This window comes from Bufo gargarizans, chromosome 5 (genome assembly GCF_014858855.1).
Source record: "Bufo gargarizans isolate SCDJY-AF-19 chromosome 5, ASM1485885v1, whole genome shotgun sequence".
Lineage (NCBI taxonomy): Eukaryota > Metazoa > Chordata > Amphibia > Anura > Bufonidae > Bufo > Bufo gargarizans.
This window is the reverse complement of record NC_058084.1, coordinates 278,707,577-278,727,370: the sequence shown is the minus strand read 5'-3', so window position 1 is coordinate 278,727,370 and position 19,794 is coordinate 278,707,577. Positions and strand designations below refer to the sequence as shown.

General features: G+C 48.0%; 1 protein-coding gene across 1 annotated transcript in view; it reads right to left on the bottom strand.

Annotated features, from left to right (window-relative positions):
* LOC122938038 (NFX1-type zinc finger-containing protein 1-like) overlaps window positions 1-19,794 on the bottom strand; it is a 231,841-nt gene that overhangs the window by 208,075 nt on the left and 3,972 nt on the right. The window contains 1 exon segment of the mRNA XM_044293307.1: window positions 13,490-13,532. Within this exon segment, the coding sequence (XP_044149242.1) occupies window positions 13,490-13,532 (43 nt within the window).

Genomic DNA, 19,794 nt, shown 5'->3' with positions numbered 1-19,794 from the left:
CTCTTATCCGCCACACCCTTATATCTCTCACTCATCCTCTTCAGATTACCCTGAATCTTTTGCCAAATAAATGACAAAGACCAGGAAAATCTCTCCTCATCAGGTAAACCAGAAGACCCCTCTCCAGAGAATGTCCCAAACTGCGGATGAAACCCATATGCACCAAAAAATGGTGACTTATCCGAGGACTCCTGTCGACGGTTATTTAAAGCAAAATCAGCAAGGGACAAAAAAGAACACTAATCCTCCTGATTCTCAGTCACAAAACAGCGCAGATATGTCTCCAGATTCTGATTGACAAGTTCTGTCTGGCCATTCGACTGCAGGTGAAAAGCAGAAGAGAGCGACAACCGAACCCCCAAGCGAGAACAGAAGGCCTTCCAGAATCTGGAAACAAACTGTGTGCCCCTATCCGAAACTATGTCTGAAGGAATGCCATGCAGTTTGACAATGTGATCAACAAATGCCTGTGCCAGCATTTTAGCATTGGGTAACCCAGGAAAAGGAATGAAATGTGCCATTTTGCTAAAACGGTCTACTACTACCAAAATCACAGTCTTCCCCGAGGAACGAGGCAGGTCCGTAATGAAGTCCATGGACAGATGCGCCCAAGGACGGGAAGGAATGGGTAACTGAAGGAGATGACCCGATGGCCGTGAATGAGGGACCTTGTAACGAGCGCAGGTCTCGCAGGCTGCCACAAAACCCTCAACCGTCTTATGAAGAGCCGACCACCAGAATCTCTGAGCAATGAGATCCACTGTGGCTCTACCCCCCAGGTGCCCGCAAGGACAGTATCGCGATGCTCCTTAAAAACCTTGAGTCGTAAGGAGGACAAAGATCAGGAGCCTCTGCCTGGGCTGCCTGAACCTCTGCCTCCAAATCGGGGTAAAGAGCAGAGACGACCACTAGAGTTGAGCGAACACCTGGATGTTCGGGTTCGAGAAGTTCGGCCGAACATCCCGGAAATGTTCGGGTTCGGGATCCGAACCCGATCCGAACTTCGTCCCGAACCCGAACCCCATTGAAGTCAATGGGGACCCGAACTTTTCGGCACTAAAAAGGCTGTAAAACAGCCCAGGAAAGAGCTAGAGGGCTGCAAAAGGCAGCAACATGTAGGTAAATCCCCTGCAAACAAATGTGGATAGGGAAATGAATTAAAATAAAAATTAAATAAATAAAAATTAACCAAAATCAATTGGAGAGAGGTCCCATAGCAGAGAATCTGGCTTCACGTCAGCCACCACTGCAACAGTCCATTGGCATATATTTAGGCCCAGCACCCAGGCAGAGGAGGGAGGTCCCGTAACAGAGAATCTGGCTTCATGTCAGCAGAGAATCAGTCTGCATGTCATAGCAGAGAATGAGGCTTCACGTCAGCCACCACTGCAACAGTCCATTGGCATATATTTAGGCCCAGCACACACACAGGCAGAGGAGAGAGGTCCCGTAACAGACAATCTGGCTTCATGTCAGCAGAGAATCAGTCTGCATGTCATAGCAGAGAATGAGGCTTCACGTCAGCCACCACTGCAACAGTCCATTGGCATATATTTAGGCCCAGCACACACACAGGCAGAGGAGAGAGGTCCCGTAACAGAGAATCTGTCTTCATGTCAGCAGAGAATTAGTCTGCATGTCATAGCAGAGAATGAGGCTTCACGTCAGCCACCACTGCAACAGTCCATTGGCATATATTTAGGCCCAGCACACACACAGGCAGAGGAGAGAGGTCCCGTAACAGAGAATCTGTCTTCATGTCAGCAGAGAATCAGTCTGCATGTCATAGCAGAGAATGAGGCTTCACGTCAGCCACCACTGCAACAGTCCATTGGCATATATTTAGGCCCAGCACACACACAGGCAGAGGAGAGAGGTCCCGTAACAGAGAATCTGGCTTCATGTCAGCAGAGAATTAGTCTGCATGTCATAGCAGAGAATCAGGCTTCACGTCAGCCACCACTGCAACAGTCCATTGGCATATATTTAGGCCCAGCACACACACAGGCAGAGGAGAGAGGTCCCGTAACAGACAATCTGTCTTCATGTCAGCAGAGAATTAGTCTGCATGTCATAGCAGAGAATGAGGCTTCACGTCAGCCACCACTGCAACAGTCCATTGGCATATATTTAGGCCCAGCACACACACAGGCAGAGGAGAGAGGTCCCGTAACAGACAATCTGGCTTCATGTCAGCAGAGAATCAGTCTGCATGTCATAGCAGAGAATGAGGCTTCACGTCAGCCACCACTGCAACAGTCCATTGGCATATATTTAGGCCCAGCACACACACAGGCAGAGGAGAGAGGTCCCGTAACAGACAATCTGGCTTTATGTCAGCAGAGAATCAGTCTGCATGTCATAGCAGAGAATGAGGCTTCACGTCAGCCACCACTGCAACAGTCCATTGGCATATATTTAGGCCCAGCACCCAGGCAGAGGAGGGAGGTCTCGTAACAGAGAATCTGGCTTCATGTCAGCAGAGAATCAGTCTGCATGTCATAGCAGAGAATGAGGCTTCACGTCAGCCACCACTGCAACAGTCCATTGGCATATATTTAGGCCCAGCACCCAGGCAGAGGAGGGAGGTCTCGTAACAGAGAATCTGGCTTCATGTCAGCAGAGAATCATTCTGCATGTCATAGCAGAGAATCAGGCTTCACGTCACCCAACATTGGAACAGTCCATTGGCATATATTTAGGCCCCGGCACCCAGACACAGGAGAGGTTCATTCAACTTTGGGTAGCCTCGCAATATAATGGTAAAATGAAAATAAAAATAGGATTGAATGAGGAAGTGCCCTGGAGTCCAATAATATATGGTTAAGGGGAGGTAGTTAATGTCTAATCTGGACAAGGGACGGACAGATCCTGTGGGATCCATGCCTGGTTCATTTTTATGAACGTCAGCTTGTCCACATTGGCTGTAGACAGGCGGCTGCGTTTGTCTGTAATGACGCCCCCTGCCGTGCTGAATACACGTTCAGACAAAACGCTGGCCGCCGGGCAGGCCAGCACCTCCAAGGCATAAAAGGCTAGCTCTGGCCACGTGGACAATTTAGAGACCCAGAAGTTGAATAGGGCCGAACCATCAGTCAGTACGTGGAGGGGTGTGCACACGTACTGTTCCACCATGTTAGTGAAATGTTGCCTCCTGCTAACATGTTGCGTATCAGGTGGTGGTGCAGTTAGCTGTGGCGTGTTGACAAAAGTTTTCCACATCTCTGCCATGCTAACCCTGCCCTCAAAGGAGCTGGCATTGACACAGCTGCCTTGGCGACCTCTTGCTCCTCCTCTGCCTTGGCCTTGGGCTTCCACTTGTTCCCCTGTGACATTTGGGAATGCTCTCAGTAGCGCGTCTACCAACGTGCGCTTGTACTCGCGCATCTTCCTATCACGCTCCAGTGCAGGAAGTAAGGTGGGCACATTGTCTTTGTAGCGTGGATCCAGCAGGGTGGCAACCCAGTAGTCCGCACAGGTTAAAATGTGGGCAACTCTGCTGTCGTTGCGCAGGCACTGCAGCATGTAGTCGCTCATGTGTGCCAGGCTGCCCAGGGGTAAGGACAAGCTGTCCTCTGTGGGAGGCGTATCGTCATCGTCCTGCCTTTCCCCCCAGCCACGCACCAGTGATGGACCCGAGCTGCGTTGGGTGCCACCCCGCTGTGACCATGCTTCATCCTCATCCTCCTCCACCTCCTCCTCATCCTCGTCCTCCTCGTCCTCCAGTAGTGGGCCCTGTCTGGCCACATTTGTACCTGGCCTCTGCTGTTGCCAAAAACCTCCCTCTGAGTCACTTCGAAGAGACTGGCCTGAAAGTGCTAAAAATGACCCCTCTTCCTCCTCCTCCTCCATTCTCCTGGGCCACCTCCTCTTGCATCATCGCCCTAAGTGTTTTCTCAAGGAGACATAGAAGTGGTATTGTAACGCTGATAACGGCGTCATCGCCACTGGCCATGTTGGTGGAGTACTCGAAACAGCGCAACAGGGCACACAGGTCTCGCATGGAGGCCCAGTCATTGGTGGTGAAGTGGTGCTGTTCTGTAGTGCGACTGACCCGTGCGTGCTGCAGCTGAAACTCCACTATGGCCTGCTGCTGCTCGCACAGTCTGTCCAGCATGTGCAAGGTGGAGTTCCACCTGGTGGGCACGTCGCATATGAGGCGGTGAGCGGGAAGGCCGAAGTTACGCTGTAGCGCAGACAGGCGAGCAGCAGCAGGATGTGAACGCCGGAAGCGCGAACAGACGGCCCGCACTTTATGCAGCAGCTCTGACATGTCGGGGTAGTTGTGAATGAACTTCTGCACCACCAAATTCAGCACATGCGCCAAGCAAGGGATGTGCGTCAAATTGGCTAGTCCCAGAGCTGCAACGAGATTTCGCCCATTATCGCACACCACCAGGCCGGGCTTGAGGCTCACCGGCAGCAACCACTCGTCGGTCTGTTGTTCTATACCCCGCCACAACTCCTGTGCGGTGTGGGGCCTGTCCCCCAAACATATGAGTTTCAGAATGGCCTGCTGACGTTTACCCCGGGCTGTGCTGAAGTTGGTGGTGAAGGTGTGTGGCTGACTGGATGAGCAGGTGGAAGAAGAGGAGGAGGAAGCCGAGAAGGAGGAGGTGGCAACAGGAGGCAAAGAATGTTGCCCTGCGATCCTTGGCGGCGGAAGGACGTGCGCCAAACAGCTGTCCGCCTTTGGCCCAGCTGCCACTACATTTACCCAGTGTGCAGTTAGGGAGATATAGCGTCCCTGGCCGTGCTTACTGGTCCACGTATCTGTGGTTAGGTGGACCTTGCCACAGATGGCGTTGCGCAGTGCACACTTGATTTTATCGGATACTTGGTTGTGCAGGGAAGGCACGGCTCTCTTGGAGAAGTAGTGGCGGCTGGGAACAACATACTGTGGGACAGCAAGCGACATGAGCTGTTTGAAGCTGTCTGTGTCCACCAGCCTAAATGACAGCATTTCATAGGCCAGTAGTTTAGAAATGCTGGCATTCAGGGCCAGGGATCGAGGGTGGCTAGGTGGGAATTTACGCTTTCTCTCAAATGTTTGTGAGATGGAGAGCTGAACGCTGCCGTGTGACATGGTTGAGACGCTTGGTGACGGAGGTGGTGGTGGTGGTGTTGGTGGTACATCCCCTGTTTGCTGGGCGGCAGGTGCCAACGTTCCTCCAGAGGCGGAGGAAGAGGCCGAGGCGGCAGCAGCAGAAGAGGCCGAGGCGGCAGCAGCAGAAGAGGTAGCAGGGGGAGCCTGAGTGACTTCCTTGGTTTTAAGGTGTTTACTCCACTGCAGTTCATGCTTTGCATGCAGGTGCCTGGTCATGCAGGTTGTGCTCAGGTTCAGAACGTTAATGCCTCGCTTAAGGCTCTGATGGCACAGCGTGCAAACCACTCGGGTCTTGTCGTCAGCACATTGTTTGAAGAAGTGCCATGCCAGGGAACTCCTTGAAGCTGCCTTTGGGGTGCTCGGTCCCAGATGGCGGCGGGCAGTAGCAGGCGGAGTCTCTTGGCGGCGGGTGTTCTGCTTTTGCCCACTGCTCCCTCTTTTGCTACGCTGTTGGCTCGGTCTCACCACTGCCTCTTCCTCCGAACTGTGAAAGTCAGTGGCACGACCTTCATTCCATGTGGGGTCTAGGACCTCATCATCCCCTGCATCGTCTTCCACCCAGTCTTGATCCCTGACCTCCTGTTCAGTCTGCACACTGCAGAAAGACGCAGCAGTTGGCACCTGTGTTTCGTCATCATCAGAGACATGCTGAGGTGGTATTCCCATGTCCTCATCATCAGGAAACATAAGTGGTTGTGCGTCAGTGCATTCTATATCTTTCACCGCTGGGGAAGGGCTAGGTGGATGCCCTTGGGAAACCCTGCCAGCGGAGTCTTCAAACAGCATAAGAGACTGCTGCATAACTTGAGGCTGAGACAGTTTCCCTGGTATGCATGGGGGTGATGTGACAGACTGATGGGGTTGGTTTTCAGGCGCCATCTGTGCGCTTTCTGCAGAAGACTGGGTGGGAGATAATGTGAACGTGCTGGATCCACTGTCGGCCACCCAATTGACTAATGCCTGTACCTGCTCAGGCCTTACCATCCTTAGAACGGCATTGGGCCCCACCATATATCGCTGTAAATTCTGGCGGCTACTGGGAGGTAGTTGGTACACTAGGACGTGTGGATGTGGCAGAACGGCCACGTCCTCTCCCAGCACCAGAGGGTCCACTAACACCACCACGACCATGTCCACGTCCGCGTCCCTTACTAGATGTTTTTCTCATTGTTATGGTTCACCACAAGAACAAAAATATTATTTGGCCCAATGTATTGTATTCAAATTCAGCGGGATATAAATTTGAGGCCTAGTATTTAGGCGCTGGGTGACCGGTATGGATTTACTAACAGAATTAGACTTGGAAATGCACAGTAGCGTGTGTGTGAAGTTATTCTGAATGACCCTATGTGCACCTTGAATATTATATACCCTTTTAGGGATAGATTTCAAATAGCTCTGATATAGCAGAAACCACTAAATTATGAAATTGCTAAATTGGGAATTGTATTTCAACCCAGAACAAAAAATGTGCTTTGACGGACACTAAATAACTTTCCCAGCCACAACAGGACAGCGGTAACGAGAGATTTAGCAGGATATAAATTTGAGGCCTAGTATTTAGGCGCTGGGTGACAGGTATGTTTTTAGTGACAGAATTAGACTTGGAAATACACAGTAGCGTGTGTGTGTGAAGTTATTCTGAATGACCCTATGTGCACCTTGAATATTATATACCCTTTTAGGGATAGATTTCAAATAGCTCTGATATAGCAGAAACCACTAAATTATGAAATTGCTAAATTGGGAATTGTATTTCAACCCAGAACAAAAAATGTGCTTTGACGGACACTAAATAACTTTCCCAGCCACAACAGGACAGCGGTAACGAGAGATTTAGCAGGATATAAATTTGAGGCCTAGTATTTAGGCGCTGGGTGACAGGTATGGGTTTAGTGACAGAATTAGACTTGGAAATACACAGTAGCGGGTGTGTGTGAAGTTATTCTGAATGACCCAATGTGCACCTTGAATATTATATACCCTTTTAGGGATAGATTTCAAATAGCTCTGATATAGCAGAAACCACTAAATTATGAAATTGCTAAATTGGGAATTGTATTTCAACCCAGAACAAAAAATGTGCTTTGACGGACACTAAATAACTTTCCCAGCCACAACAGGACAGCGGTAACGAGAGATTTAGCAGGATATAAATTTGAGGCCTAGTATTTAGGCGCTGGGTGACAGGTATGGGTTTAGTGACAGAATTAGACTTGGAAATACACAGTAGCGGGTGTGTGTGAAGTTATTCTGAATGACCCAATGTGCACCTTGAATATTATATACCCTTTTAGGGATAGATTTCAAATAGCTCTGATATAGCAGAAACCACTAAATTATGAAATTGCTAAATTGGGAATTGTATTTCAACCCAGAACAAAAAATGTGCTTTGACGGACACTAAATAACTTTCCCAGCCACAACAGGACAGCGGTAACGAGAGATTTAGCGGGATATAAATTTGAGGCCTAGTATTTAGGCGCTGGGTGACAGGTATGGGTTTAGTGACAGAATTAGACTTGGAAATGCACAGTAGCGGGTGTGTGTGAAGTTATTCTGAATGACCCTATGTGCACCTTGAATATTATATACCCTTTTAGGGATAGATTTCAAATAGCTTTGATATAGCAGAAACCACTAAATTATGAAATTGCTAAATTGGGAATTGTATTTCAACCCAGAACAAAAAATGTGCTTTGACGGACACTAAATAACTTTCCCCAGCCACAACAGGACAGCGGTAACGAGAGATTTAGCGGGATATAAATTTGAGGCCTAGTATTTAGGCGCTGGGTGACCGGTATGGATTTAGTGACAGAATTAGACTGGGATATGGCCAAAAAATAACCACACTATTGCTGGTTAAATGCACTTGGTGACGGGCGCAGCTTGCCCCTGATGTAGTATATGGCCAAAAAATGAACAGACTATTGCTGGTTAAATGCACTTGGTGTCACAGCTTGACCAACCACACTACTGAGGGTTAAATGCACTTGGTGACGGGCGCAGCTTGCCCCTGATGTAGTATATGGCCAAAAAATGAACAGACTATTGCTGGTTAAATGCACTTGGTGTTACAGCTTTACCCTGATGTAGGCTTTAGCCAAAAAACAACCACACCATTGAGGGTTAAATGCACTTGGTGACAGGCGCAGCTTGCCCCTGATTTAGTATATGGCCAAAAAATGAACAGACTATTGCTGGTTAAATGCACTTGGTGTGACAGCTTCACCCTGATGTAGGCTTTAGCCAAAAAACAACCACACCATTGAGGGTTAAATGCACTTGGTGACAGGCGCAGCTTGCCCCTGATTTAGTATATGGCCAAAAAATGAACAGACTATTGCTGGTTAAATGCACTTGGTGTGACAGCTTCACCCTGATGTAGGCTTTAGCCAAAAAACAACCACACCATTGAGGGTTAAATGCACTTGGTCGCAGCTTGGATGCACTTGGTCGCAGCACCGCACAAGACACAAAATGGCCGCCGATCACCCCAGAAAAAAGTGACTGACAAACGGTCTGGGCAGCCTAAAAACAGTGAGTGAGCATTTGAATTTCAGCAGCTCAATGATGCACAGCTGCAGATCGATCGATTAATCAAGTGAAGTCCTTTGGAGGAGTTAATCTGCCTAATCTCGCCCTACTGTCGCATCCGCAACCTCTCCCTACGCTAATCAGAGCAGAGTGACGGGCGGCGCTATGTGACTCCAGCTTAAATAGAGGCTGGGTCACATGGTGCTCTGGCCAATCACAGCCATGCCAATAGTAGGCATGGCTGTGACGGCCTCTTGGGGCAAGTAGTATGACGCTTGTTGATTGGCTGCTTTGCAGCCTTTCAAAAAGCGCCAAGAAAGCGTCACAAAAGCGCCAAGAAAGCGACGAACACCGAACCCGAACCCGGACTTTTACGAAAATGTCCGGGTTCGGGTCCGTGTCACGGACACCCCAAAATTCGGTACGAACCCGAACTATACAGTTCGAGTTCGCTCATCCCTAACGACCACCCCTTCAGCCAAAATGGGACCCGGGTCTTCAAAGTTCCCCCCTCCCGGAAAACAACGTGACAGGGCACCGGCCTTCACATTTTTAACCCCAGGGCGGAACGTGACAACAAAATTAAACCTGGAAAAGAATAAAGACCATCTGGCCTGTCTCGGGTTTAGACGCTTGGCTGACTCCAAGTAGGCCAGATTCTTATGGTCGGTAAACACGGTAATAGGGTGTCTGGCTCCCTCTAGCCAATGGCGCCATTCCAGTCAAAATCAAATTTGATGGCCAACAATTCCCAATCTCCCACATAGTAATTTCTCTCTGCGGAGGAGAGTTTCTTTGAGAAAAAGGCACACGGTCACCATTTGGCAGGAGAGGGACCCTGAGACAAGACCGCACCCACACTCACCTCAGAAGCATCCACCTCAACAATGAAAGGTAGAGAGACATCAGGTTGTACCAAGATGGGAGCGGAAGCAAAGCTCTCTTTGATACTAGAAAAGGCCTTACGCGCATCTACCAACCAGGAGGAAAAATCTACCCCCTTTTTAGTTATATCAGTGAGTGGCTTAACAACAGAGGAATAATTCAAAATGAACTTTCTGTAATAATTGGCAAAACCCAAAAAGAGCATCAGCGCCTTCTGATTCTCAGGAAGCTCCCAATCAAGCACAGCGCGGACCTTCTCATGGTCCATGAGAAAACCATAAGCGGAGAGAAGAAACCCCAGAAATTGAATTTCTGGAACCGCAAACACACATTTTTCCAGTTTAGAGTACAATTTATTCTCCCGCAGAATGAGCAGGACCTGACGTAGGTGGTCCCTATGAGTTTTGAAATCAGGAGAAAAAATAAAAATGTCATCTAGATACACTAGTACAAATTTCCCCATTCCATGATAAAAAATGCTGTTCACAAAATGTTGGAAGACGGCTGGAGCATTCATCAAACCAAAAGGCATAACCAAATTCTCGAAGTGACCCTTAAGGGTATTGAAGGCCGTCTTCCATTCGTCCCCTTCCCTGACCAGAATGTATGCCCCTCTTAAATCTAACTTAGAAAAAACTTTTGCTCCAGCAATCTGGTTAAACAGTTCCGGGATCAGAGGAAGCGGATAAGGGTCACGAATTGTGATACTGTTCAGCTCCTGAAAATCCAGACATGGATCTTAATAAAAAAAAAAAACTGCGGCAACAGGTGACTTCGAGGGTCGGATGTGTCCCTTTCTCAGGCTCTCAGAGATATACGTATGCATAGCGACCCTTTCAGGTTGGGAGAGATTGTATAAACGAGATTTAGGCAGCTTGGCGCCTGGGATGAGATTAATAGGGCAATCGTACTACCTGTGAGGGGGCAACTCCTGAACGCCACTCTCAGAAAACACATACGAAAATTCAGAGAGAAAAGATGGTACAGTCTTGGTGGAAACCTCTGAAAGAGACGCCGAGAGGCAATTCTCTGCGCAAAAGTCACTCCAACCATTTATTTGCCTTGCTTGCCAATCAATGGTGGGGTTATGTTTAGTGAGCCAGGGTAGCCCCTACACTAGAGGGACCCCAACACTAAGCCGAAACATGACACATCCTCAACATGAGCATCACCAACAGTCAAACGGATATTGTGAACTATGCCCTTTAACGATTTTTGAGAAAGTGGAGCGGAATCGATAGCAAAAACAGGTATATCCTTTCCCGAAGTGCATACCTGGAAACCATGTGTTTTAGCAAATTGACTATCAATGAGATTGACAGCTGCTCCACTATCTACAAAAATCTCACAAAAAAATGTTCTTGCTCTCTAGCGCCACCCTGGCAGGTAGGACAAAACGGGAACTACAAGCAAATGGAAAACCTTCAATTTCCGCATCAACCTTGCCAATAGTAACAGATGGAATGCTTTTAGAGGATTTTTTTTATTTTTGTTTCTTTATTACCCTCAAAAAACTCCCTGAAACTCCTAGAGGGGCAAACATTTGCCAAATGATTTATACCTCCACAACGGAAACAAACCCTCCTCGGAGAGCTGAATCCTCTATTATTAGAGGCAAGCAAACCCCGCTGCATGGGCTCCTCCTCAGAGGGGATTGAGAGAGACAGACACTGCGCACTGAATGAGACAGCCCCACTGTCCTTCTACTGAATATGACAGGATGGAGTGATCTCTCCTCTCTCTCTAAGATGCCTGTCAATACGAACAGCCTGAGACATGGCAGACTCCAAGGAGGCAGGTCTCTCATGAAAGGCAAATGCATCTTTCAATCCCTCCGAAAGACCATGGCAAAATTGACTTCGGAGTGCAGCATAATTCCAACCAGAATCAGCTGCCCATCTCCGAAATTCTGAACAGTATATCTCTGCGGACTGTTTACCCTGGCACAAAAGACGCAGTCTAGATTCAGCCAGAGCAATACAATCCGGATCATCATATATCTGACCCAGGGCTACAAAAAATTCACCCATGGATCGGAGGGGCCGTGCCCCAACCGGTAGTGAAAAGACCCAAGACTTAGCGTTATCCCTGAGCAGCGAGATGATGATCCCCACCCTCTGCTCTTCATTACCAGAGGAATGGGGAAGCAGGCAAAAATGGAGTTTGCAAGACTCTCTAAAAAGAACAACATTCTCACTACCCCCGGAGAACGTATCCGGAAGCGAGATCTTAGGCTCAGTACAAACTCCATGAACGCAAGCAGAACCAGTCACCTGAAACTGAGAGACAGTTTTACGGAGATCTGCTACCTCCAATGAAAGACCCTGCACGTGGTCAATCAAGGCTGAAACCGGATCCATGCTTAAGACGGTTTTGGCGGTTTATAATGTCACGGACGGTGTTGCAGGAAACTAGAAGTCACAAATAAAGATCCAACTGACTTGATCCCAAACTAAGTAATATATGGGTGAGCCCTATAAAGCTCTCCCTGACTGCAAAATTGCAGGCCCTCGTACCTAGACTGAGTGACACCTGAAAACCCTACAATAGTGAGGGGACACAACCACCGGCTCCTTGCACTTAATACGGAGGGAGTCAGGGTCACCTAGAATCAAGCCAACAGGAAAACACAAATAAAGGAAAAGACTTATCTTAGGAACCAGCAGTTGCAGCATCTAGCAGTGAGCACAATTCAGGAAGTTGTATAAACCGCAAAGTGATGCAGTATGGGAGGGGATATAAAGGGATGCAATCAGTGCAACTAGATGACAGCTGAGAGAGGAAAATGAGATGACAAAACGAAACCAAAACAAAAGAACCTCAAGCAAGCGGTACTGAAGAATGTCTGTCAGAGCTTCTCAGAGATCTGGTGGTGACAGTCAGGTGGCAAAAAGCTGGAGAAAAACATAGTTCTTTTAAAGAGGGACCATATTTCATGCTTCCCATGTCCAAGGGACATTATGAATTGACTGTCAGCTTCCCTTTAATAAAATTTTAATCTGTTATTTCAAAGTCATTGCCTCCCATAGTCATGAAGGTAAGATTATTAGAAAAAAATGTCTATGGATGGCTTTGCCTTTCCTTTGATTAGTTCACACATGTCAAATAGGGCTTATACATGCATGTAGCTGCATTGTTGTACTATATAATATATTGATGAATATAAGTAAGGTAAAATCTATTCCTCATTATTGTTTTATAATTCTAAACATTAAGTCTAGAGGAAATAGGAGGTGGGCCTATATATCACTGGTCAGTAACAAGCTTACTATGCAGCATTGGAGTCCTAAATTTGAAATCCTAACCATATAATAAGTAATTTGCATATCTGTTACACTGGCATGTTGTGAGCCCCCTTATGAAGAATATCAAATGTAATTTATTGTCTTTTGTAAACATCACTGTAGAATAGGAAAAATCATTGGCTGTCATTGATGGGCATGGTTTGGCTACATGTGGCCAGTCATACCATCAGACCACACTCTAAGGGCCTGTTCACACAGCAGTATTTGGTGCTGTCAAAATTCCACCATGTATTTACTGGCAGAAACTGATATGGTTTCTGCTGAATGCAGCAGACCCAATTGCAGCCTAGCTCCATTGAATGAAGCTTCATGCAGACATGTCCCTTTTGAAAAGGGGTGGTAATGGGAGGCAGACACTATGTGGCCGCTGGCAGAATTCTGGGGCGGTGACTGCACCATGATTCCACCAGCAAATTCGACTGTGTGACTAGGCCCTATGGATATGTTCACACAATTTGTTGGCAACTTTGTTTCAGAAAGTTCTGCAATTGATGTATTCATATGAATGGATGTTGTAGCAGTCCATGTACTTGACACCATTCACATGTATGAACCATTTTTTATTCTCAGAAATGTATGCAACAAATACATATTATACTGGAACAAATACAAATACACAATTTTCTCTTTAATTAATTTAATTAAACTTTACCACACTGACTGTCTTCTTCTGTTTCCATAATTCTTTCGTTAAGCTACAATTAAAAGAAAAACAGATGGATGTTAGATTTTAGATTTCATTTTAATGCTTATTGTAATGAAAGTCAATGCTCAATTGTCACCTAATTTTCTAATCTATTCCTATCATCTTCTCCATATATATTAGAGATGAGAGAATATGACTAAATCGGTCCAAAAATTCGATTCAAATGCATCTCAGTTCTACCTGAATCAAAAGTTCTCCAATTGGCCTGAAAATTGGTATATGACATATCTCTATAGTCTTTTTTTCAATTTATTTATTTTTTGCATTTTTGCTCGCCTCCCCCCCCCCCCCCATAAACGCGAATGTAATAACAGCAATAGTAAATAATGTCATAATGACACTGACATATACAGCTATGGGTAAACACATGATTGGTGATGATTACAAACAGCCTGTTTAAAAACACACTGCACCGGCTCATGTGTTATGCTTTTTAAAATTAAAACCGTATCTCATTGGGGCAGATAGGGTTAAAATAGACACGGTGTTATTGGGGGGGGGGGGGGGATTATGCTTTAACAAAGGCAGATTCCTGCCCCTGTTTATACATACACACATGTTAATGTCAGAGGTAACACTGGCTTGTCCTGAAGTCTAGGAAAACTCTCCCTCTTTTTTGGATCGGCAGCAGTACACTGTGGATGCTGAAAAGGGGTAAGCTGTGTAGGGATAAATGTGGGAAGAATAGTAACGGCAGCAGCAGAGCGTGGAATAGATGAGGCATGCGTGGCTGTGTAGAGGTAGTAGTAGTCATATTGGCAATGCAGTAGATATGCTGCTGTGTTGGACTAATGGTAGTAGGTAGAGTAGCAGCTGTGGTGGTGGCAGCAGCAGCAGCCATTCTGTACGGAACATGATTTAAAGCAGGAAGACAGTGTCAGTGGCATGACCAGGCCGGTGATAAAGAGCCACCATCAGCAATGGCAAATCTATTCTTCTGCAGCAGCCAGAGGTGTGTTAAAATCCTCACTTTTGTCCATTTGGGTATGATGACCCCACCTGTCACGCTGAAAACTATGTCTAAGATGACACTGGAGGCTGGACAAGACAGTACTGTGAAAGCAAATTGGGCCAGTTCTGACCACTGTTCCAGAAGTCCATAGGGTCAGGGAACGGGGTATGTGCACATCTTGCACAGGGGAAGTGCTTTTGTGTGCCAGCCTTCTGGAGAAAAACTGACATAAGGGAAATACTCGTACAGAGGTAGCAGCAGCCAAGCTTGGCCTAGGTTTTTTGAGCCTGCATATCGGCAGCATCACCAGTTCCCGAGCTGACGACAATAGAAGCAGATCTGACCCTGGCATGTTCTTTGGAGGTTTTGGCCCTGGCCCTGGCATATTGTTTTGGAAGTTCCTTATAATCACTCTTTGTAATGTCTCCTGATAGCCCATAATAACATCCTACAAATGCTGGGAGTTTTAGTTTCCTATTGTGTCCCTCTACTGATGCCCCATACTAAGAGTCTGGGCATTCTGGGAGTTCTCTTTTCTTTTACCCCCTCCCTATATTGCCCCTTAATTTCCAATAATAGCAACCTGGTCATGATGAATCGTGTAGCTCTCTTGTCACTATTATGATGTTCTGTAGCTTCTGAGGTGCAGGGCCGGACTGGGGATAAAAACCAGCCCTGGAAAAAGTTGCACACCAGCCCCACAACGTTGAGTCATTATTTACTTGTTTATAAAAGGGGAAAGCATTCATTTTAAAACACGTGTGTAAACACGAATATGAACTTTGCCCCACAATAGCTCTTTTGTAGAACCCCATTGTTCATATTACCGTTTTACTGGCTAGGGCAGCGGTAAATCCCAGCCATCAGTGCCGGTGACGTCACCGGGGTTCCTGGCAGCCCCATGGAGAGCCCCGGCACGTCACCAGATCTTCAAAAAATGCCTTTGCCCTGTGCGATTTAGCGCAGGGCAAAGGAGAGCATCGGAGCATGAACTGCTCCGATGCTCAAGTCAGAATGCCTGCCTGGGTGAAAATGGAGGGATGTCAGGGTTCAGCTCTGAACCCGAACAACCCCTTTAATTTATACTCAGATATAGTCCTCCTGTAAGTACCTGGCCTTCCCCCTCTGTCCTCCTCTTCCTCACCCCCTTCCCCTTCTGTCCCCCTTGAATGTATGTCAGCAGCAGCACCAGGAGAAGGACTGGAGCTGCAGGCTGCACAGGGACAAGTGAGTGACTGGCAACCCCTTCCTGCTGTCACAGAGTTGCTGGATTCTCCTGGAAAAGTTGTTGAAGTGCAGCTGCCTGGAGGTGGCGGGCTCCAAGCTTCTCACAGCCACTCTGACCACCATGCATGGAGTTTCAGCTGCCTGGAAGTGACCGCCAGGCTTCTATGTATGAAGGCACAGTAGACTGCTGGGAACTGTGATCACTTGTCTTGCCTGCTGGATGCAGAGAGCTGTGTGATCACTGTCCCCTACTGTACAGAGAGCAGCAAGGGAATTTACAGGAGTGGCATCGGCTGGGCAGATCCGCTTCTAGGATCTGGGCTCCATGGGCACTCTGTACCCTCACATGCTTCTTTATGCATCACAGCAAGGAGATTGGGGCAGTTGACAGCAGGGCTCTGGCTGGAGGTAGCACTTTGTGAAAGGTTGTCACACAGGTTGTCAGGGGCTGGGAGTGGAGAACTTGGTGTGTAACCTGGTGTCACTGTGCTGTACAAAGGATCTGCTGGGCATGGTGTCTCCACAGAGGGCAGGGAATCAGATTGACTGAGGAGGGCTTGTACTTTGGAGAATATGTGGCTTCATGTGACAGAGCAGAGGAATCGCACAGAAGAGAGTGTGGATGAGGATACGTTGTGTCTCCAGGAGCTCTGCCCCTGACATCTCCAAGTGACAGACACTGCTGGACACCCCTGGCACCCTGCACACAGAGCCTGCCTGTATGTATGGCTGGTGCCAACTTGTGATCAGATCTGACAGTCTCAAGCCAGGAAGCGCTGCCACCCTGTCCCCAGGTCTGCTCTGTGCATGCACCCGGAGCACCTCGCTCTGCCTACTGTGCCCACGCCGGTGATGCCATGTCCCGCAACCATAGTGGAGGTGATGTTGGAGGCTCTGGGCTCTGGATAAAAAGCAGCTGTGGAGGTAAAGGCAGGGGCAGGGACCGTTACTACGGCACGAAAGATGTGGAGTCGGGGCAACAGGGTGCTGTTGAACTCCAGTAGAGGGGACGGGCTGCTTCTCCTGGGCACCAGTGACACTGACAGGGGCAGCTGTGTGGGACCAGGAGGGGGCTTGCAGGAGAGCCGCCGGGGGAAGCAGGGAGCTCGCATGAGCTTATTGGGGAAGCCGCTGTCGTACAACAGCAGCCAGAGCTGCCGGAGGAACGTGAAGTACCGGAGGCTGCATAACTACCTGTGCAACGTGCTGGAGAGACCCCGGGGCTGGGCATTTGTCTACCACGTCTTTGTGAGTACCGGACACCGTGCTGCTGTGTATAATGCACCGCCACTCGCCACATGTGGGCATGGCCCTGGCATCCAATACATATCAGGGAAAGCTATACTGTGCATTTATAATGTGTGCAGGGTGCCAGGGGGGTCCAGCAGTGTCTGTCACTTGGAGATGTCAGGGGCAGAGCTCCTGGAGACACGACGTATCCTCATCCACACACTCTTCTGTGCGATTCCTCTGCCCTGTCACATGAAGCCACATATTCTTCTCTAAAGTACAAGCCCTCCTCAGCCAATCTGATTCCCTGCCCTCTGTGGAGGCACCATGCCCAGCAGATCCTTCGTACAGCACAGTGACACCAGGTTACACACCAAGATGTTCTCCACTCCCAGCCCCTGACAACCTGTGTGACAACCTTTCACAAAGTGCTACCTCCAGCCAGAGCACTGCTGTCAACTGCCCCAATCTCCTTGTTGTGATGCATAAAGAAGCATGTGAGGGTACAGAATGCCCATGGAGCCCACATCCTAGAAGCTGATTTGCCCAGCCGATGCCACTCCTGGAGATTACTGTAAACTGGAGACTGTATGTAAACTAATAGTATACATTACATAACCCTGGCAGCCTGCACAGTCACATGTGGGCACAGCCCTGGCATCCAATACATGTCACAGAGAGCTATACTGTGCAGTATAGCTTCTAATGCACAGTATAGCTCTCTGTGATATATATTGGATGCCCGGGCTGTGCCCACATGTGACTGTGCAGGCTGCCAGGGTTATGTAATGTATACTATTAGTTTACATACAGTCTCCAGTTTACAGTAATCTCCAGGAGTGGCATCGGCTGGGCAAATCAGCTTCTAGGATGTGGGCTCCATGGGCATTCTGTACCCTCACATGCTTCTTTATATATTTATATATTTATATCTTCTATAATTTACAAGACTGTATGTAAATAATATACACTACATAACCCTGACAGCCTGCACAGTCACATGTGGGCACAGCCTGGCCCCTTCTTACCCCCAGTATTTGCGGCTCCTCAAGTCCTCTCAGGTCATCGGTCATGACGGCGGCAGACACAGGGGTCGGGCTCTGCTTCCGGTCTGCGGCCTGGGCCCGGCATATTGAATCTGGAGGTGAGGCCACTTGCAGGAAGAGAGGGGCGGCCACACACAGGACAGCCAGCCAGGAGGATCACGGGCTGCTGCTCACAGTGACACCAGGTGGTCGGAGGGAGCAGTGCCGCTCCCACGGAGGCCGGCCGCCGGCCTGCTCAGCTCCACCCACCACTACATCAGAGCTTCCAGATTCGGCCTGCCGGCCGCCGAAAAGGTGCAGACACATCTTAAAGCAGCCCCAGGGCCGGCGGCCTACCGGGAAATTTCCCGGTATCCCGGTAGGCCAGTCCGGCCCTGCTGAGGTGTGTATTATGCTTTGTCCACAACTTGTTCTGCTCTGTCATGGGAGCACAACAAGGAAAATCATGGCAGCATGGCAGTGCTGGATCTGGCACATTACGGACGAAAACACCCGATGACTATGATGAGATTTGATGGGTTTACATCATGGAGCCTGGCAGGCTGCAAAATTTTGTCCAGCATTTGACTTGATCTGTGACTGAGGCCACAAACACAGATGTGATAAAAGCCTCATGTTTTCTATAGCATCAAATTGTCATTTACTTCAGCAGCTGAGGTGTGTATTATGTTCTGCAGCCGCTTAGATGTGTATTAATATGTTCTGCAGCAGCAGAGATATATATTATGAGGTTCTGCAGCACCTTAGGTGTGCATTATGATGTTTTGCAGCACCTTAGGTGTGCATTATGATGTTTTGCAGCACCATAGGTGTGTATTATGAGGGTCTCCAGCAGCTGAGATGTGTATTATGATATTCTGCAGCTGTGGAGTAGTGTTGATCGCGAATATTCTAATCGCAAATTTTTATCGCGAATATTGGTACTTAGAGAATTCACGAAGATGTAGAATATAGTGTTATATATTTGTAATTGCGAATATTCTATATTATATTTTTTTCATCACTAACCTCCCTTCTTGCTTGTGGGGCAAAGAGAAGGCTGCAATATCTTTGTCAGAGCTTAGCAACATCCCTAGCAACCAATAGGAAAGTTGCCTACCCTTACTATATAAGAACCTCCCCAGCAGCCATTTTCTGCAGTTTTTTTTGCAGTTCTGAGAGAGAGAGAGCAGTGTTATAGCTGTGCAATATATATAATACAGATAGTTAGTGGGAGATAGTCAGTGTAAGTTAGATAGTGATAGTGTAGCTGATAGGTTCCAGCGCAGGGTGTTAGGTAATGCAATAGGAATTACTGTTTCTCTGCTGTCCATTAGAGATGTCCCGAACTATTCGCCGGCGAACATCGCTTGTTGGCGTTCACCTCGCGGCGGGCAAACATATGCAATGTTCGGTACGCCCCCTATACGTCATCATTGAGAAGACACATTCCAGCCAATCAGCATACCCTCCCTCCAAGACCCTCCCACCTCCTAAAAAAAAGCAAGGACGGCAGCCCTCTTAGATTCATTCTGAAGCTGCAGTGTTAGAGCAGGGAGAGTGCTGCTGCTGCTGAATTAATAGGGAAATCGTTAGCTGGGCCAGTGTTCTGTGTCCACTCCAGTCCTCAAAGACTCATCTGCTGTCAGGACAGTGTCCTGACAGCAGACCAAACAGCCCTTATTAGGGCTGGTATATCAGTCTGTTTTTTTTCTATATATATATATTGCAATTGCCTGCCCATGTGTGAGAGGCCACAGGCCCACAGACTGTGCTGTGTGCACACCACTCATATAGGGCCTTGCAGATAAAAAAAA